The sequence below is a fragment of the Apteryx mantelli genome, chromosome Z (genome assembly GCF_036417845.1).
Source record: "Apteryx mantelli isolate bAptMan1 chromosome Z, bAptMan1.hap1, whole genome shotgun sequence".
NCBI classification, from domain to species: domain Eukaryota; kingdom Metazoa; phylum Chordata; class Aves; order Apterygiformes; family Apterygidae; genus Apteryx; species Apteryx mantelli.
In genome coordinates, this window is record NC_090020.1 from 38748354 (window position 1) to 38770602 (window position 22249).

General features: G+C 39.0%; 1 protein-coding gene across 1 annotated transcript in view; it reads right to left on the reverse strand.

Annotated features, from left to right (window-relative positions):
• Positions 1 to 22249, reverse strand: part of MEGF10 (multiple EGF like domains 10) — a 75474-nt gene that overhangs the window by 16843 nt on the left and 36382 nt on the right. Inside the window, exons 9-13 of the mRNA XM_067316483.1 lie at positions 19147 to 19321; positions 18105 to 18225; positions 15081 to 15244; positions 12328 to 12430; positions 2239 to 2385 (exon numbers count right to left, since the gene is read on the reverse strand). Of these exons, the coding sequence (XP_067172584.1) occupies positions 2239 to 2385; positions 12328 to 12430; positions 15081 to 15244; positions 18105 to 18225; positions 19147 to 19321 (710 nt within the window). The remainder of the gene's footprint in view (positions 1 to 2238; positions 2386 to 12327; positions 12431 to 15080; positions 15245 to 18104; positions 18226 to 19146; positions 19322 to 22249) is intronic.

The window sequence follows — 22249 nt, forward strand, 5'->3', positions numbered from 1 at the left end:
GAACAAACTAGCATTGTCTCCTGCACTATCTATACAGTCATGAACTACTCTTTAGTGGGTTCATTGCTAACTTCAATTAGCTCTACTTCCTAAATACACAAGGATTGCAACAGTGGTTGTTATTATTCATATAGTTCCAATAAACATAGAATGCTTTACACACATGTAAAGGAGATTTGTTTCTCTTCCTTGGGGGCTTACTACATTCTAGTTAGAACTAGTCAGTTGACATTCTATGACTTGTCAGGCCAAATACACTGTTACTTAAAATAAGGAAAAGAGAAACATTGTACCTGTTTTATTTTTAAAATATATATACTTTACATATTATACATATTTGCCTATATATTACACATCTTCTACAGCATGAACATCTTTTAAAAACATATTTGAAGAAAAATACTTTAAAAAACAGGGGGATAGTTTTATCTGTAGATGAGTAGGGTCACCTTAGACTTCAGCTTCTTATGTGTCTTCTAACTTGGTATACAAATCTAGACTACTTTAGCCATTACTTCACTGAAAAAAATGTATTAATGTTTTCAAGCCATCCTTTCAGTTAAGTATTCACTGTACTCATTACACAAGACAGGCAGCTACACATCACCTCCCTAGCTTTTACAGAACTTGAGACCAGAAAAATACAGTCCTCCACTTAATTCCTGTGCCAAAGACACTAGTCTCTTCTTATGCAGAACACCACCATCAGCCAAATAAACAGACAGGGGGAAAAAAAAAAAAAAAAAGGCTGTTGCATGAAATCTCCTTGTTTCTCTAATCCCTGTGGGCATTCTTTTTTCCTGATAAATTAGAGTATTAGGTAATGCTTCAAGTGAAATATCTGTTGCACAGCAGCAATTAGCACTCACGAAAACTAACTTGGTATCTTTTCAATATTTTAATGTCATTCAAGATTCAGCCTTTCAGTTATATGCTTGATATAAGTAATGTTGTCAGATCTCCCTTGAGACCTTAACTTTTCCAAGCAAAACAGTGCCTTAAGATCTTCCTGTTTACTGAAAAGGCACTTTCTGACTGGGATCCAAATTATTTGTATGACCTCCTGGTCTCGGGACCATGCATGAGAGACTGGCTCTGAGAGCCATCAGAGGGGAAGCCGCTTGTCTTCGTTATACACATTAGTTCCAAGGCACAAGGAAGTTTTACATTTGGTCTACTTTTGGATTAACTGATTAACTGTAAAGCCTTCAGAGATTAGATAGTGAGAATAATTACTGCACTTAGTTAGAAATGCTTAAGGGAAACTAATGTTACAGCAATGCATTTAGTAGTACCAGAGGCAACCACACTCTTCACCCTGAAATGCTGCCATGCCTGGACTCCTCTGGTTCTCCTTCCACCTTTTGGCAATCATTTGCTGGGTCCTTCTTCCTTTCTGCCTCTTTTGGAGGACCCAGTAAGCCTCTCTGCTTGGCCTGACTCCACCTGCTTCTTGACTCTGTTTCTGGGAGACCTCCTCTGGAAAAACGGCCAGCCTCCCAGCGCAGAGGAGTCGCCTTGCTCTGCTCTGGCCACCTTTCCCTCTTATCTGTCAGAATGTGAACTCAGGACAACTGGCAAGCTGTGACAAATCCTCTTGGATGGGTGGATATTTTGCACATCATCTTATTTTTGCCTCCCTGCTTCTGGTATGATTTGCCTCAGTTCATCTCTCTTCTGCTAACATTTAAATTTTACAGAGATGAATTTTTAAAATCCAAGTATGTGTATATATGATGCCTTTTACTAGCAGTGAGGCCTGGTCCTATTGGCCGTTCTTTGCTGCTTCAGAAGAAATGTTAAATAAAAGCAATAATTAAGCTAATGATTCCTACCAAACTCAATGGGAAGCTAAGGTTTCTAGCTTCTGAAACTCAGGCACACTTTAATTAACTACCAAAATATGTATTAAAACATCAATGTTGGCCAACCACATTTGGAAATGTTAGCCTTAGAATGGACTCCCCTACTGTATTTGTTTCTTAAAAGTCATATGTACAACAATGTCACTGCACAAATAGTAAATAAAAGTAAATAGCTAGAAGAGGACTGTTAGTTGAAAACGTTGTTAACTTCAGGTAACACCTATTTCTGTACACTCATACATTCTGATGATTAAAATGTCCAATCGAGGACTGTTTCACAGTACAGTTAACACCGTACTACAGTATTATATCATACATATTCCAAATACAGGAGAAAGAAACTGAGATTTTAAGGCATTTATTTTGCGCTTACTTCTCTGACAAGTGGTGCCTCTGTATCCCGGCGTGCACTCGCAGATGCCATCGTCGGGAGAGCATGAGGCTCCATTTTTGCAGTAACAAGACAAGGAGCAGTTTGGGCCCCACTGTCCCTCCGCACACACACTGTCGCAGTGTATGCCTGCAACCATAAAAAAAGAATGGTCACCACCTGTACATCAAGAGCTCTTGTTAAGTCACGGCATGCACAGTTAGTTTAAACTGTTGGTTCTCAGAAGGACTGACACCTAAAACACTGCTAACAAAAACTATTTATTAATATATCACTAAAAGCAAGAGAATAAAATAAGAACAAGGTAAACTTGCATCTCTGCTCCTGCCTTCCCTGGATCCCAGAACAGTGAACTTTTTATATTCCGGTTTTGAGGAGAGGTACATAAGGACTGATCCTAAGCTCTGTAACGGGAAAGCATTTCTGTAGCCAACTCATGTGGAAAGGAAGAGCTCCATGGGATTCTACCTCCAGGCTTCTATATATCCTTTTATTCATCTCACTTTCACCATTGGTATATGCTATTTAACAGCTGAAAACAGAAATGAAAAGCAGAAAATAATTCAAAAACAGCAAAAGAATGGCTTTTGCTTCCTCCGCAGAGGCTGTTTCAAAACAGCAAAAGCGTACTCTCAACTTTGTTGTGTGGGAAATACATGACAAAAGGTACTGCAGAAATGTTTCCTTCTGAATGTAAAAATTCTCAAGGTCTGGGATAATTTAATGTAATAATGGGGAGCAGGACGCAGAATGACTTCTAATTAGTAGTGAGCTGATTACTGCTAAGCCTCATACCAAATGGAAAAATGTAGAGGGCACAAAAGGCTTCCAGACCCGCCATGTGAGCATTCCAGAATGCTGAGCCGCCACGGTGTTAAGGATGCTGGTCAGTCACTGTTTGTTCTAACCACTTTTGGCACAAAATTGATTATCAGATCACCATGACCTAACCCCTATACATCAATCATAATGCAAACTGCAGGCTGGAATCGCCCAGTTGTGGGTTGTTTTGTTTTGTTTTCTTTGCAAGGCAGCAGCATTAAATATAAATTTCTTGTTTGTTTTTTTCATTAGCTGTTTTTTTAAAAGTAAACTGCATGTTAAATGCCAGCAGGCACCACTGTGGCACTCAGACCATATTGTGTCTACAGTACTTTGCATTAACAATTAAGCATTATTGTAGTGGCTCTACTGAATGAAGCACTTTGCTATGGGAAAAGTGGACTGAATCCAACCACAAGTATGACTTCCTTTGTAAGCATTTCCAGCAAAATATGCCACAGGTTCACTGTCTGCCAGAGTCTTAAAAAAGTAAAACAGTTTCACATGTGACAAGCAAAAAATCTTCAGCTTTGAAGAGCAAAACCCAGTGTTCGTAACAACACTGAAAAATAAATTACCCCATTTATTCATAGACCCAACTCGGAGGTAACTCCCTCACCCCCACCTGCCTTGTGAAGCTGCCTATAGCCAAAGACCAAGTCTTTAATTAGAGAAAAGGTGAAACTCCAGACTTTTAAATTGTTTGTTTCTTTGCAAGACAATCAACAGCTTGAATCATTGAACCAACTATTTGATTCAACAGATGACAACAAGTAATGCCAACGATAGAGAAAACATTTGGTTTTTAGAATCCACCTACTGAGTGGCAGCCGACAGTACACAGGTCACTTAACAACCCTATGGGGACACTGATCATTTGGTTAATACTGACCTGAAATGAATTTATTGCCAAAATCGAGAGGCTCCTTATATCATTACTAACCTTTTCATTTTTGCCTATAAGAGGGAATGTCATTCTCTCCTTATCCACATTTAAGGGACAACATAAACCTGCTTCTCAATAGCTTGTGTTGACTTTTCAATTTCAGGTACTTAAGTAAGTCCTTATTTGTGCATAAATAAATAAAAAAGATTGGTCTGAGAGATGCTGATGTCCCCCTGCTGAAGCACATGAGCAGGATGAGATCATTGCATTTTTAAAAACTTATTTCTGATGCTTAAAATTGCTCTGCTTGAGGTTCCCAAATTTGAAAACTTGTGTTTTTAAGTCCATGAAAACATAAGCTCATACATTCAAGGGATTTCAGGATTGAACCTGACATTCTGTTTGCATGAGTATTATTTGTCATATCATACATAGCTTTGCTCAGTGAACCCTGCGAGAGAAAAGGCATTTTTCACTGAGTTTTAATGGGTTTCTGTGGTGTTCAATATACAATGGTCACTATTAACAAGTCAGCAGTTGCCAAGAGTTACCATAGTGCATTATCTGAGATTATGTAGAGCAGTGACATACAATAACACCAGGCTCAATTATATCGTCTTGATCTGTGCACAGAGGATGCTTTATGACAGTGTGGTGTCAAAGGGTGATACTGGGCGCGCTGGCATAGAAAACACAATGAGCCCCATGCTACTTAGGACCGCGATGCTTAAAAGAGCCAACCATACCATTAAAAATGAAAAAGGAGCAAGCTCCTCTGGTACCCATCAGGAGAAATCCTCCATAAAGGAGACAGGAAAAAAAAAAAAGATCAGCTTTTCTTCACTTCCACACCTCATGAGGAGGTAGTCAGGTGAAGAATGATATTCCCCTGCTTAGAAAAAGGAAAGTGCATCCTAAATTCCACTGCATAGTTATTATGACAATCTAATGTACTCAGTGCTGAATATTACATCCTTTTCACTATAAAAGGGATTTTATTATATCTGCCATTGATCACAAGCACTATCAATTTCACCCCGTGTGCAAGTGTGTGTCAGGAACAACTGCAGCAAAGCAGGAATACAGATTGATTCAGTGACATGGTGTATCTCTATATAAATAGTTTTAAATCTTGTTCACTCGCTACTGCTTAGATAAGCCCAAAAGGCACTTAAAAATGGAAAACTGTTTCACGGTTTATAGCTGTAAAAATTAAATATATATGCTTTCTTGAGAAAGAATAGGTCAGAAATATTAAAAGGATTAAAAAACAGAAAAAGAATTTTCCAGAGCCAGATGCTTTATATTAAATTTCAGCAGAGAAAGCTATGTTTTTATAGAAAAGCCAGAAATTAGCAAGGGGGGGGGGAAGATTTTTACTTGGAACTTGGAAAGGAAGATTTGACTCAGCCTTTACAACATCACCAACAGCGTGCTAGTGTATCATCGCCACTATTTTAAGTGAGTATTAATTTCTTATGTGATAAAACTATTTTTGAGAAGTTTGCATGTCGATTTTGATTGATAAGAAGATGTGTGAGGAAGTGTTTTTGCCAGAGCCAGGGACAAAGAGCTCTTTGACGGCCTCCCCAAGTTGCTAGGCAATCGCTGAATGGGCATGATAAACTTCAGCTAAGCTGCTCTGCAGAAATGCTCATGCATTTAATGCCCAGTGCTTTATGCCAGGGGCCTCGCTTCTAAATCAGCATTCCCCCAGCATCCGTAATTGCCTGAATGAAGCAAAATAATTCTTGAGGGATACCAATGTTTCTACCCACACTAGGAGAGTGTTTACGTACTTCCTATGCTATATATTTAATATGTTGAGACTCAATGATCCATCCAAGACAGTTCAACAGAGAGCTAATTTGTTTTAGCACTTAAAAGGGGAAAAATCTACAAATTATTTCTTATGATCTTGCAAGGCAAATTTATTATTGGGCTAAGCACTATTTTCTAGCCTATTATGTTTCCATTAGTCTGATAGAAAGTTATCCAAACTTTAAAAAGTAAAGAATTAATTTATCTTGTAAAGAACATGTATTTGCTATACAATTTGTCTTCATGGCACATGGAGCTTTCCAGTATTGTCTCAGAATTACAGCCTATTCTTATATTGCTATACTTCCCATATAACAGCATAAACAAGAGGAGGATCAGGCCCTCAAAACTTGGGGAAATCTTGGTCTCATTAAAGTCAAGGATAAAATTCCATTATGGTCCAAGATCTCACCCTTTATATTTAATTATTGGAGAAAAGCTCTGTTAAACACTCGATTGTTTCTGTTCAAGAAAGCTGAGACTTCTGATGGGGGAAAGCTAGGTGAGAACTGCTTCCCTGCTTCTCTGCCAGGTGGGTGATAACCCAAAGAAAGGGGAGCACCAGCACAGGAAAGCAGTGCAAAACTTCAAAGGCATTATTTAGAAATACCCTCGTTGTCTTAAGGCAAGAAGAGGCTTTGCTCTCAAGTTGAAGAGAGCCAGAAGAATAGATAGAAATGTCTCAAATTAAGGAGCTAATGAAAGGATCCAAGATTTTTCTCCAGAAGTTCAGAGTGCTGCTTCTTCACTGCAGCAGAGGAAGAGTATGTACCTGGCAGTTTTGGTAGGAAGCCAGCTACAAAAAACTTCTATACAAAAACTGTGTTGTGTCAGAGCTTGAAGGCAAACAGTAGCATCTATAATTTTTAGAGGAAGAATCACTTGTGAGACATCCTGGTTTCTTCTCAAAGACTGTACTGTGGCTGCACTGCCCTCCAGCCCAGTGATGCTATTCTTTTCACCTATCACGTTTTAGGTAGCCACAGGAAAATAATACTTCTCCTTTTCTTGCCTTCTTGACAGGTGAAAAACAAATGTACTTAATTTACCGATTTAAAGTTGTCCTTTAAAAATAGTGATATTTCCTTCACACGAAGACTCATCACAATGCACAGGCAACAGAGATGCAGACACAATGAAATCCAGTGTTAGGACAGGCCAGCGCCCATACTAAATAATACAGTCGTTCTCCCTTGTTTTGGGAAGTAAATATGCATTTTATCATGACACAGAGTCCACACATGATTTCATTTTGTGGCATACTGAACATTCACGCTCCAGAAGCGCAGGCAGAAATCAGTGGCAGCAAAGGGAAATCTCTGTTCCCAGCAGCCAATCTAGGACAGCAAGGGGACTGGCTCGGGCATGCCGGGGCATTAGCACCATATGCAGTGCTCTAGCAGCAGCTCATTTTTCAGTGTTAAGTTGAGGAAGACCTATGACAGTAGTCTTTTATGTCTTTTTCTTGTACGTGGTAGGAAAAAAAAACCATGTCCACATTAAAAGCTAGACTTCTAGTCCCTGCTCCCCAGGGGACCAAGTTATTCACATGGGCGAGGCAAGGGCAAGTCTCTCGGGGACAATCCAGCAACAAATGTGCCTCTTGGAAATCATGTCGGGAGCATGTGGGAAGACACAGCCTTTCCTTGCAGAAACAACGCATCTGGGGCTGGACAGTCTGACTAGCGTCAGCAGGTGGCCAGCACAGCAAAAAGCCACCAACGCCCAATCTGCCGCGGCACATGGACGAACTCTGCGCGGGCTGGTATAATGTAGGCTGATATGGCTGCATCTGTCTTTTCCATAAAACAAAGCTGTTGTTTTGGGACAGACAGCAGACTAGCGGTATTTTGTAATCCCTGACATCACATAGCCTTTCAATTGATTTTTAAAATTACAAATGTGGTACCAGTGTGACATGACATTTCTTCAGGACCTGAAAGGTCCAACAAAACCATGTCCAACAAAGCACAAGAGAAATGTTTTATCACTAACAAGCAAAGTATCTGGAGGAAAACCTTGGCCTTTTTTACAATGGCTTAATGGGAAATCTTGGTTTGCAAGAATATGAATTCTCTAATCTTTTAGGCATCTTTTAGTTCCAGTATAAAATACTAGGAGACTTAACTATCATTATCTATTGGGAGGACAAGTTTACTGTGTCTTTCTTCTGCTTTATGGCTATTTTAATGCTTCTTACTCTTTTTCACTGTCTAGCTATTGCAATCCCACCAAATGAAGAAAAGTTATTTATAAATTACAGTCAAAATGTCAAGGGACGAAGAGTGTTTTGGGGCAGACATCATCTTCAGTGTGGGCGGATTTTTCTCATTTGTACCATCATGTCATGTGGCTCCTGGAACGTGTTGGAATAATGAGATTGCCAGGAAAAACACCACTGTTAACTCTTGCTTTTCTAAGCAAAATTAAAAGCTGCTCTATAGTGAGTACTGTTGGTGTAAATCACAGAAGGATCTTTAATAGGAGTCCTACAAACAAGATAACTTTTTTTTTTTTAGGATGAAAAATCTAAGTATCCCCTTAGGTAACAGTAGAAGACAGAAGAATAGTGTAATTTTTTTAAAGAAACAATTCCAATTATTTCTTGAGTTTTATGATTGCTCATGACATAGTCAATAATTGAATTTACAGTTTCATTCATAAACTAAGAAGATTTCCAGAAGCAAAAAATAACATGCTTATTCAAAAATAAGGAAAAATTTCTTTTAAAAACTAAACCATACAGCATCTTATTGGTGACCTAATGCTCAACTGCAGCTGTATCTTGACACCAGAATAAAGGGTAGCATGTTAGCTAGGCTGCCTTAAGGTACCCAGCTATAACCCTTGTGCCTGCTTCAGAAGCACTGAGCTCCCTCACTACCAGAGCAAGCATGCGCTGTACCAGGTCAGGGTCCCATGCAGTGTCATCCCTGTTCCCCCAAATTATGGCGCAACTATGTCATCCAGCACGGGAAAGATCTCCACCCTGAATTTATTTCTGCGAAGTTACGTAAACCATTGCCTCTCATGAAATTCCCTGGGGAAAGTGCAGACAACTAGGTCTGAGCAAAATATCACATTCAAAATATCCTTTTGGAAAATATGTATAATTTTGGTGGCATCAAAACATTTGGGGAAATTCATAATGGATTCATCAACTTATTCTTGTCAAAAAAGAAGAAAGACTCACATTTCTCATTCTTAAGCTTCCTCAAACATATTTTTTCTTAAACCTCCCCAAATGTTCATCAGAAATCTTTCATTTGGGTCAGATTAGCATTGGACTGACCCAAAGTCAGATGTTTTTCTTACTTTTATTTTGGTAAGTACTACTAACCACCATAAATGAGCAAGTCAGATGGTTACTTTAACAAATCTAATAAAAGAAATGCAAGCTAAGTTAACATCATTTATTGCATTGTAGTACCTTCCTTTATTTTCACAAATTCTCCACCTGTTTCTCCACCTATTGTGCATACAAATATGTATACTATCAGCCTTCTTAATCCTACAGTCTAATGCTATCTCTGCAGTGCAATGTTACAGTATAGCTATTTGAGAACCTGTTTCTAAAGTATTTTTTTCCTTTTTAATCCTTCTAAATATAAGTAGCTACATAAATAAGGACAGATTCCTCATGGGTATTGCTCTGACATGTGAAGTGTGGGAGGAGGATTTTTCCAGACACTGAGTATAAAGTTAACTACCCTGTTTATGTCATATTGTGTGTCTAGACATCACCAACGTGTTGAAACTAGTCTCCAATACACACGCAGTTGTGATGACACTGTCCAAGGATGGATACTCAATTTTATCTATAATCATGCATGAAGTCTCTTTCTCCTGAAATCTTTTCCCTTTTTAAATATGAAGAAAAAACAAGCTTTCATTAAAGGCAAAAACACTTCTTCCTTTTCATTACCTGAATGAAAGTACAGTCAAGATTAACTCTATGTTTAAAGTCCTCAGTCACATCTTAGGTTAGATATACTACAATGGCTAGGTCATGATTTTTTATTCTGTTATAAGAAGTTGTCAGATTTTTACTATAGTCTTTAAAAAACTTCCTATTTTAATGTGACTTTACTTAATTACATACTTTTGGTCTCTGTGATGATTTGTCTCACTATTAGAAGACTAACAAGACATTTTGAACAATACTCGTAGAACTTGTGAACACCTCTGACTCTATGCACAAAAGGTGCTCAAGATCAGCAACTCTTAACATATTTTTATGTGGGTATTTTTGTTCAATAGGTTTACTAGTTTAGGAAACCGTATTTTGAGCAGATTCAAATAGAAGTTGGAGAAAATATATTCATACACACACACATACACAGAATCACAGAATGGTTGAGGTTGGAAGGGACCTCTGGAGATCATCTAGTCCAACCCCCCTGCTCAAGCAGGGTCACCTAGAGCACGTTGCACAGGACTGTGTCCAGATGGCTTTTGAATATCTCCAAGGAAGGAGACTCCACAGTCTCTCTGGGAAACCTGTTCCAGTGCTGTCACCCTCACAGTAAGTAAGTTTTTCCTAATGTTCAGACAGAACTGTCTGTGTTTCAGTTTGTGCCCGTTGCCTCTTGTCCTACAGCTGGACACCACTGAAAAGAGTCCGGTCCCATCCTCTTGACACCCTCCCTTAAGATACTTGTACATGTTAATAAGATCTCCTCTCAGCCTTCTCTTCTCCAGACTGAACAGTCCCAGCTCTCTCAGCCTTTCCTCATATGAGAGATGTTCCAGTCCCTTAATCATCTTAGTAGCCCTTCTGAGACTACCTGAAAATGAGGAAAATAGTTATAAAAGGCTGTAAACTTCATAACAAGATAACCTAAAAAGACCAAGTAGTGTCTCTAGAAACAATACTAGGTTGGATAATGCAAATAATATTTTTTCAGAATTCACTCAAATTGCTTTTATTCATATTTGCACTCTTGTGTTAGTCATTTCCCAGGGACATTTGAATGCCGAGTTTCAGTCACACTGCACCTTGTGGGAAGAGAATAAAATCAGCAAGTTCCTAGCTCAGTTAGGTGACTGCTTTCACTAGAAGCCCCTCTTTCACACTGAATAGGGTCACAACAGGGAGACAGGCCGCTTCAAAGAACCTAACAAAAGCTGAATATACAACAAATTACACAGGCAAGAAATGGTTTCTGTCTTCCAAGGCAAAGCAGGAAGCCTTCCTGCCTATGTTTGTATCCTCCTCAGATTTTTCCCACGCTCATAATCATAAAAGTCACATTCATCCAAACAGGGAGCAGAAATAACATCATGTGAGCTGTGACCAGCTACAATCAATCAACCTGAAATTCAGACACTTGGAGCAAAATGCCTCTGATCCAGCTACAAAACTTTAAAATATATATTTAAAAAAAAAAAATCAAGGCTTGAGAAAAAAAGTCAATAGAGATTATGTCTGAGGACATCATATCTCTTGGCAAACTTTTTGTGAGCATAATAGTTTGCTAAACTTGTCAAATAAATGACTTGCTGCAGATTATCTGCTCACCTCCATCTAATATGTCTGGAAGCACCAGAGAAAAAAAGAAAATACTTATTTCATGGACGGTAAGTCAATTATGAAAATGTTAGCTTATAAATGAATGAGATGATAAAAACTGCTGGATTGTAACTGAAATCACAAAACAAACTCCTTTCTTATCACAGCAGACACATTTGGTTCATCTAAAGTGTGTTTCTTCATACTGACTTTTCATTATCAAACAGAATCACTCCATAAATATGGGGGACATGAAACCATACCCTAGTCATAGTACAGTAGTGAGATACAAAGTCACACCAAAAGACAAACTTACAGGACGAAGTAATGACAATTATTGAAGATGGAAGAGTTTTTCCAGTAGTTAGAGCTTAGAGATCCATGTGGGAAGAAAAACTACCTTCTACAGAAAAAGGGAGCATTTTCTTAATAGCCTGCCCTTCTGCATAGCTTAATTGTTTTTTTTAAACCTTGCTTTCCACAAACAAGACCATACAAAACCAGCATCAAACACAATTTTGATGAACAGTTACATATATATTTCTTAAAACCACAATGAAAATGTTGGAGAAGCTTTGTGAAAAAAGCACACTTTCCATACAGAACAAAATATGTGCAGAGAAAATTTTTTGCAAAAGTTTCTGAGAAACTAAAATAGCAACTCAGCTTCTGCAGAAGTTACTGTCTTTCTGGCTGCCTGACCAAAGCTTCCCAAGTTCCTGGATGTGATGCTTTCCCTCCCAAGACTGCCAGCACGACATTGAATATCTGCAGTTATTCACCACTTTCACAAAGAACCATCTTGTGGAGGTGCCTGAGTTTTAAGGCCTCCCCTTCTACTCCCAGTTTCTGTGGATCCCAAACCCACCAAGAGTTGCAGCGCCTGCGATTTGCAGGAAGGGATGCAAGAGCCACAGAACTGCTGCTTTTCTCCTTCCAGTCCCACACACCCCTCTTAAACCCCCACAAATGAAAGTTAAGATCAGTTCCCATCATACTGGAAGACTCTCATCATCCTTCTCTTTTATACCTGACCATCCTGGTAGGCAGCGGCAGTAACCTGTGGTAGGATGACACCCATCTGCGTGGCTGCAGTCACAGCGCTCGGCACAATCCATGCCATACGTGCCGTCCTGTGGGAACAAAAAAGCCCCGATGAGAAAATGAGAGTTAAAGGAGAACAAGTTCTGGTCAGTTCTGCCTCACAAAGCAACTACAGATCTCTCCTGAATCCAAAACCAGCTTACTTACGGTAAAACACTTCTGGCTTCTGGTAAATTATAACATTCTACGTTTTCTTTCATTCATTCAACTACATCTAAATATTTGAATTTGCCTTTTGTGCTTCTTAGTAGAAGTTGGCACATACATTTTAGGGATAACTCCATATGAAAAGGATCTGAGAAACTGTATAGAGCAAAACTGTTAGAATTGTTTTCTCAAAAGAAGATAAAGTACAACAGTAAAGTGAAATTATAGAAGGCAAGTCAGAACCAAAAGAAAATCCAGGGAAAACCAGGCAATATAATACATGATAATGTTTTGGGGGCTACCTACACCAAAGAAAACAAAGAAAAAAGCACATAAGCTTTAAAACCCAACATAGCACAATCATTTAAATTCAAGGCTAAAAAATGGTCACAGTCATATTAGAAATTGGAATAAAACCTGTATAAAAATTCATCTGCTGTTCTTTGAGGTTCATGTCTACATTTCTACAGAGTTCCACAGGATTTAGCCAATCAAATCCCACTTTTTCAAGTCTAAAGTAGAACAAAATCATACACTGCTCAAGGAGTGTTTTGCTTATCACAATAACCCATTTTAATACAAAGAAAAAGAAGAAAATAAGTAAAGCAGTTCCTTTGCATTTGATCAGATTTGGAAAGAAAGCAAATCCTCAAATACATTGTTGAAAAGAGATAATTTTAGCCTGCTATATATTTTGTCCAAAATTCACTCAACTCTTGAGTAGTGATTGAGCAGTAATATTGATTTTCTAAATGTACTGAAACAAATTGAAATATGTTGATTTAAATAAACTGTCTGCAATTGTGACTCAATGATGAAAAAAATGCAGATGGCATAGAACACATTTCAATTAGTTTTCTGTTTGCTGTTCTGGAATTTTGAGGCAGAATATGCATTCAAAATATGTAAATGATTATGGTTATTGTTTGACAGAGAGAGAGCGAGTGAGCACACACACGTGCAAGAAAGAGCACGAGCACACTGAAGTATTTGATATAGAAATGTTTTATAAGCATTATTTTCCTGGAATTGAAACAATGAAACAAATGCCATGAAACAATACCTTGCTCTTTTAATACTCCAGTTTTGGAAGAGCTAATGGATTTGAAGATCTCATCATCCTTCAGAATCAGACACTAAGTGATAAATAAAGCTGCCGAAAAATATGATTTCTGTTGGAGATGCATTCATGCTTTTGTGGGAAACACTGTATAAATGTGTGCTGATAGTATTCTTACCAGTTTTCCAGAATGTTTTAGAATTTGTTTGCCACCTTATTTACTATATCAGTGTATGCTATACCATGTCTAAAATCTGAAAGCAAAAAACCCCGGAAAAGTCTGCTTCTGAATATTCTGAGAGCAGTGCAATAGATCAGATTTCCATTCAAAACAAAGGTGTGGCCTTCAGTCATATGCTGTAATTCGGCTGCTCCTACCATGTCATTACTCAACAGAGTTTGTCCAAAAGCTTGGATATGACATGGGTGGGGAACCTATAAGCTTTATGTTCAGTTCAGGTGATCCCTTTGCAATTAATTTTATTAACCCAACAACCTGCTATATGGATAGTTTTGCAAATGTGAAAGGAAGAGAATAGAGAGGAAAAGGAGTGGGGAGAAGGGAGAAGCTTGTTAAAAGGTGAAGTTTGTTAAAATATTTCCAGAAAATTCAAGTCCGTCATGGGAAAAGATGGACATTGGAAGGCCACAGTTTTACATAGAATATTTCATTTTTTGTTTATGAAATGTATTCAAAACAAAACAATTACATAATAATGCAAATTGTTTTTGAATCATCCAGTTTTTTTCATTTTGAAATTATGCGTTTTTAATGGCTTCTCCAAGCTACAGACTACAACATGGACCTGAACTGATTACAAGCACATCTTCGCACAGTGACTTCTAATTTTTGTGTTTCTCAAAGTCTGGGGAATAACAGAAGCCAAAACAAAATACAAAGGCAAAGATCTGCCACAGTATCAGGTGACGAGGGGGCCTTGCTATCTGATTGAGAAGGAAAGTTCTTCATTCATGCTTTGTCACAGATATAAGCTAATTTCATTAGAATCATGTTGCTAGATGTGGAATATTTTTTGCTACATTTTTCTCCCATGTTTTCCACTTAAAGTAGTTTCATGGAGGCAGTTTGGATAGCATTTCATTTCTGATTAACAGCTGAAAGAGAGGGAAAAAATCAGCATTAAGTTTTTCAACAAATTCTAAAGCAGTTGGTGAAATGTCCAAGGTCAACCTTTTGAGGGTGAAAGCACAAAAAAATACTCATCTGTGCAACTTCAGTCTGTGTAGGCATTTCTTGGATGGTCATCTTCTCCACATGCTTCATGCACAGTAAAGTTCTTCCAGAAGATTTCTTAGGGCATGTCCCTAATCTTGAACCCCACCTGACAGGTGCCGCCAATAGGGTGAAGAGCTCCTTAGGGGACTTATCCCCATGAACTCAGAAGAATCACAGGAGCATCCCCTTGCCCCAGACCCTATAGCGCGACGCTCAGTGAAATGTATGAAATTACCTGGCAAGGGAGTTCACATTTTTCTCCTCTCCAGCCGGGGGCACAGGTACAGGTTCCGTCCAGAGCATTGCAAGCCCCTCCGTTGAGGCACTGGCAAGTCAAGTTACAGCCAAGTCCCCAGGTACCGCTGGGGCAATTTATTGAACAATCTACACCATGCCAACCTGCCAAAAATAACAATTAAAGTGACAAATTAATCAACTTCTCCCCCATTCTTCACTACACACGTTTTCCTCCCCCTCCCATTTAAAATCTCTAAGAGATTCACAATAATACCAGGCTAACTATGGGACAGTGTTATCCTTTCCAGCTGAAGACTTGTCTGAATTCATACAAAGGTGCCCTTGAGCATCCTGTAACAGCTGTGCACAGCACACACATTGCAAATGGCTGCCAACATTTGAAAGCAATGGATGGGAAACCTGAAATGAAAACACAGACACCTTGAAACTTAACTGAGAAGCACTAAACTATCTTGAAAGTTTTAAGGGATAGCCTGAAAAATTAGGGATATCTGCCCTAGACTTATGCTGCTGCTTTCATAATTCTTCCACCAGCATTCAATGCAGACAGTTCTGCAGTATGGTCATAACTGAAATCTTGACCAAAAACAATACAAAAAAACACCACAGAGAAAGCATGGTGAAATAGTGCATAAGCTGGATTTCTCCGAGGATACACAGAAGATCTTTTAGATGATTTCTGTACTCCTTTGCAAATACAAAAAAGAACGTAATGCAAAATGTTTCCAAAATGTTGCATTCACCACTACAACTGATAGAAATGATTCACAGACTGAACACTGGATAGACAGAAATGTAAATAGGTTTTCAAACATTTGATCATCTATTGGGCATGAGAGAAACCGAGTGAATGAGTCATATGTTATCATCAAAAATGATAAAAGCCAAGTTTCTAATTTTGTACTTTGTTTATAGCAAGTGAGGGGAAAAATAGTTCTGCACTGAGCCTAATCAATAGGCTATCCAAAACACATGCACTGAAATGAATCTGCCTCATGCCCTGGATTGATAACTTCAGAATTTAGGGGTCATTTCAGGAAAAAACATTACACTGTTGTAGGTAGAAAAGTGAGACACTTTCCAGGATTTATAAGTTTCCTGCTGACTCTCCTTAAATAGCTTCCCATAATATAAGCATCATTAAAATTGGCAATTCCGTGAAGGATAATAGAGATTTTGAATGTGTCTATGACAGACGGGGTATATTCTCCAAACCATGCACTGACTCACCCACACGAACCTGTTTTGTTCAGAGCTACAGAGCTGCCTTGTTCCTAAAGCATCAAGAAGACTGAACAGTAATATGACTATTAATTTAAAATGCAGAAGCAGGGTTTTCTGAAAAAGGGAGTGAAGCAGGGAAGACATGTAGTTATATGTAACAGACAAAAAACAAAAGGTATCCTCATTTCATTTAAATTAATGGGATTTTCGTCACTGGCTCAGTGGTGTCAACTCAGCCTTCAAAATGCTAGACACCTGAGATATTTTCCATGCGTGGGTAACATCTCTAGCTATTCAGGGAGAGACCTTATGTCACTGCTTTCGATTTAGTGGCTGGATCCAACAGCAATTTTTTAAATGACAAGTGTTTGATTTTAGCTTAATAAATCCATTTCACTATTTGCTGTCCTTTTTCATCTTAATATGATTAAAATCTGCATGATTGACAAGCAGATAGGATTATGCATGGCTCAAGAAATACAGTTTTTTTCCTCACAGTAACTATTGAGCAAAGACACTCAACAGAGTTACATCTGCTCCATTGCAACTGATGGGAGGAGAAGCTGGAAACACTGCACATTTGCTACATGATTGATTTAATCGTATTAATTCCTGGCTTATTCAGTGGCCATTTGTCTAGGTAACTCGGCCACTTCTCCCCTACACTCAATCTTCCTGTATTTTCCCAAAATATATTTGGGGGTGGGGTGTGTGTCTATAACATAGGCTGGGCACAGGATTCACTCGGGAGCGTTCAGCAGCCTGCCCGCTCTCTTCTTAGTGATCCAGCGTCACAGCTGAGAGATACTTTTGACTTTAAAACCTTCCCCATCAACAGAAACAAGCAAGAGAACAACAGGCCCTCAGTATGTATTTCAAGAGCATATCTTTCAGTGGAGCTTAGTACTATAGTTCAGGTTGAACAGGACTACACATGGACCTGTAGACCTTTACACGGGAAAGTGTCTCTGCAGAACCTGTGCTGGAGGATGGCTAAGCTAGCCTGTTCCTGCCAAAGGCACCTTAACTGGCACGTGCTACCAGAAGGTGCAGAGGTGGGCAGGGACATACAGGTTCAGGTGGAGGATACACCAACCATCAAAGTTACTGCCAGGGGGAGAGTGGCAGGCAGAGGAGCTGAGGAGAGTGAGTCAACTTGCACTAAGACCAGGAGATGCAGAAAGTTTCTCGAGGAAACATGGGACAGCACTGTGGATGGCGATGGCACAAAGCAGCCTAGAGGTTGGGAAGAAGGTCACGCAAGTTTGTCAGGGAATCGCTGAGGAAAGGTGTATTCAAATAGAAAACCATGGGGGGAGGTATCAATGCAAGTGTTAAACTGGCAGGGAGAAGACTGTGCCCCTGTGATGCCGAGGGGGGTGAAGGTGGCAGAGGGAGTGGATGCTCTGCAGACTGAGGGGCAACAAGGCAAAGTGTTTTCACTAGGAAGGCTGCCATCAAATCAATTGCATACCAGTAGCCATTTTAGCGGCTCCTGGCACTTCCACGAGAGCCAAGTGGCATCCTGTCTCAAGGTAAATACTAGTAATTCACCCAGCCACGGCATCCATCTTATTGAGAACTGTGCAGAGCAAACATGAGGTACGCGTGCTCTTTCCCGAGCAGATGGTTTTCCCATTTGTCACCTCCCAGAGCTAGTGGTATGGCCTTCAAGGTTGTCTGGTTTTTATTAAGTTTCTTTCCTTTTCTCTACTTCAAAAACTCACTTTGATTTTATGATTATAGAAATGGGGAATTAATCTGAAGATATTCTTACCTGCTTTGCAGGTACAAGAACCATCCACTGGTGAACAGATGGCTTCATTTTTGCAGTTGCACACAGAAGAACAGTTTACTCCATATGTTCCCAGAGGACAAGGAGTACCACAATCAGCACCCTGAATTATACAAAATAGATTGTAAAAGCTATTTGAGGAGGTTCAGACAATAGAGCAATAACTCTAACAAATTACCTACACCTAAGATTGACTGAATGTGAAGATCGACTCAGGTGCCACAAATACCAAAAAACCTACAGTCCATGACTGTCCTAAGCTGCCATCAAATTATTCTGAATTTAAGGGAAATCTTTTTGCAGAGCTCTTCATGCTCTTTAAGACTACAGTTAGCATTAGTTTTAGATTAGTTGCTAGGAAGGCACATGTCACATATCTAACAGCACTTGGTTAGTCCAATGGTTAGTATTTAAACTAACAAAGAAGCAATTTAAGAAAGCAAAATCTACTATAAAATAGCAATTTAATGGAAAATAACATAGTCACATAAAATATTTAAAAAAATATAACATGGTCGAAGTTTGCACAGCATTATCACTTAAAGAATAGTAGTACTATAAAACCTTTTCTGTGTTATGTTATTAGCATCCAACGTATAGGTAACAGCAAAGGTGCATAAAAGCTAATGAACAACGTGAACTAAATTGTAAAAACAATTGTTTTTGTCTAGAGCATCTCTGGATGGAGCATGAGGAATTGCTGCAATAAGATAATAACTGAAACTTACAGACAAGTGGCCTAGTTCCTCGCCTTATTTACATCTTTATAGCACACCCTGGGTCTTATCACTCCCTTATAAAGTATTAAAAAAAAAAAAAAAGAGAGTTTAACAGCTTCATTTCAGGACTGAGAACTAACCACAAATTTTCTGGGCCTTATGCTACAGTACACCAAGCTGTACCTGCATATCCTTAGTTGTCCTTCACTTCAGTAGAGAAAGAACACACAGTATCTTGAAGAACTTTGGATTTAATTAGAGGCAGTGGAGTCAAAAAAAGGACTGTGAAAGTGAGACTCATTTACCTTAAATCCAGGGGCACAGATGCATTTTCCAGTCACACTGTCGCAGTCGGCACCGTTTTGGCAGCTGCAAATCTGCTGACAAGACTCGCCATAAAATCCCGGTGAACACGTCTCGTTGCAGTAGAGCCCAGACCAGCCTGGCTTGCAGGAGCATTCCCCAGACATAGGGTGACAGCTGCCAGGAGGGGATGAAAGGATAAATAATTCAGGACTAAATATGACACTGATACTTTTTTTTTTTCCAGAGAACAAAATGCTGTTATAGATAGGTTGCATAAAGGATCTCGCATACTATGTACAGAAGTGCTTTTCTTCCCAAGAACCACAAAACATAGGGCAATATATATGTATATATAAACTCATACCAATTAATATGAGAAAGAGTAGCATCATACAAAATAAAGACTTTCTGGGTGGACAGGGGAAGAAAAGAAGATGTATTACTTTTCTATGGCTGGATAAAAAAAACCCTATCTGTAACACAGTTCTAATGACTGTAGAATATATAACTATGGTTATTAATATTAAAGCAATGAAAATTTTAAATTTCCAAAATGTCTCTTTGTACACTGATGAAGTTCAGCAGCGTATTGCTTGAGAAACACACTTTGCCGAGATCACAGCACAACATTCAGTAAGTAATAGGTGTGCTCTTTTCGTGAAACCTTTGCCTGAAAAAGAACACAACTGGCATCTCTCCAGGAACACTACAAAATCAGTTGTGTGGGGAGGAAGTCAGACACACCACAAGGCCCGGTGACCTTCTGGAGCGCATCTCCCCCGCGTTGGCCATACCTGGGGGCATCCCAGCTGTCCCTACCTGGAACAGCAGCTGCATTGAGTGGCCAGCTGGCCAGCTGTTGCCTCGTAACAAATGGACATCATCAGCTGCGCAAAGATATATGTGCTGGAAAAGCGGACACAATGGGGTACTCTGTAGCCCTCTGGCAGACAAAGCACTTGCTTAACTCTCACCAAAGGAAAGCCTTAATATCCAAATCCGATACATCTACAATGGGAAGACTGTTTAAAGATCGTCTTCTGCCACTGATTGAAGTGAAGTTCCTTTAAGTGTGCTGGAAAAAATGTGCCTTCGTCCAGACGCATTAAATGACCCATGACAACAGCCTAATTTTGCAAGATTTGCTGACTCTTTCTGTGGGTGTGTGTATGAAACCGAGTGCTTTTCTAACTGTTTCAAAGTTTGAAAAAACTCCTACTGCACTTTTAGGTGTGTAAGTCATAACAATATTCTTGGAAATAGTTCCAGCACAATAAGGGAATGCAACACTAACTGCAACTGCTCCTGGACTCCAGGACTGCTCTTGCCAAATTAAGAGTTTCTTATTGCCAAATACAACCAACTGACAAGGTACTGCTGATCGAGGAAAACATGATTTAGAGAGGTAGGGAATATCGTCCTTTTCGCATTTTGCTCTCTATGTATCATTCTACACACTATAACATGACAAGAATTTGGTTTTTTTGAATGTATAAAAAACTCTTTTTAATGGGACTACCCTGGTTATGTAAAAGGGACAGGAAAAGTCTTAATCTGTTCAACTAAATGGCAATGGAGACAGTTTGGAATGACATATGCAGAAATTGTTCAAAATTCCTGGTGTTCATAACTGTATTGTTTATACTTGCAGCAAGAGAAGCTGAAACCAAACTACTCTCACATAAAATACACACTAAATTAGGAAAACACATTATGAGAATTAGATTTGTCCCCTGCTTCTAATTTCTTCCTGTATATATTCAGTAGCATTTTACATCCAATTCCCATGTTTACTACCAATGGAGGAACGCAAGGCAAGGGAATATGAAAAGATTTTTCAATCCACAACTGAGTAGTCATTAGAATATGAACGGGAAGATATTTAAAACATAAAATTAGTAATATTGTCATGTTAAGAAATAAATCCTGTGTTTTTTGTTTTTTGTTTTTTTTCTTTCAGGAGAAGGGGAGACCACATGCATGAGGAAGCCCTGGGTATGAGGCAGACAGAGGCACTGATATTCTGTACCCCCCAGTGAGTGTTACTAAGGCATATTTGCACATATATTGATTGACACCAAAATTAGTATTAGGTAATTTGTAATTAGAGGTAGGAAGCTGGAGCACTTTTGAAGCTTTTTGATGGGTTCTCATGCAGTTAGCTTAATTGGCAATAAGATTTATATATTAAGATAGGGAAATAAAAAGAAGTTGAGAGATGCTGCTGGTACATCCACTTTTAATCCTGGCCTTTTGCTCACATTTTCTTGCAATATAGACTTACTTTGTACAGAGACAAAAAAAGTATTTGTGAGAAGCTGACAATATATATTAGGAAGACTTCAATGGACTTCATGATTTCAGAAGATTTATATAGGTATTACAATATCCACAAAAATTCTGTAGCACTTCATGCAATATAAAGTTCCCATGAAAAATGGGAAATTTTGGAAAAATCCAAAACTACAAGATGCCCTAATTTTAACTTTAAAAACACACTCCGACTATATGAACTAAGTATGTATATATACCCACCTCAGAAAAAGCATGAGACAGCAGAAACCCCATTAGAGCTAATGTCATGAATAAACCCTAATTCCCACCTGAACTACCAGAAATTAGTTAGAGGTACAGAATGACCTCAGCTGATCTTGCCTACCAGTGTGAACCAGTGATGAAAGAACACAAGGAGAAACTTAAGAGAACGAAGAGAGTGACATCTCGAATTTAGCTCAGAAATCAACCTGAAACTACTGCATTTGCTGGAACACAGGTGTAATGCACATCCTTTTTAAAGCTTCTAGCTAAATATGCAGCTACAGCCTGCTGTTTTTATATTTTCCAAATGATCATTAGGTGTCGCTTGAGTAAAGGAATGATGAAACCCAGCCCAGGCACCACTGAGGCTGAAGAAGATTCTCATATAAAATGAAGAGAACGATGTTGACACAGGCAGTTGGAGAAGTCTTTTTTTGCTTGCTCCTGCAAACTGGATCTTCAAAATGCCCAGTGAGTACAAGCCCCCCAAACTGTGGATCTGGGTGACAGAGGTACACGGACCTGCTCAGCAAATGGTCCTCGCGCCAGCTCACTGCACTGCTC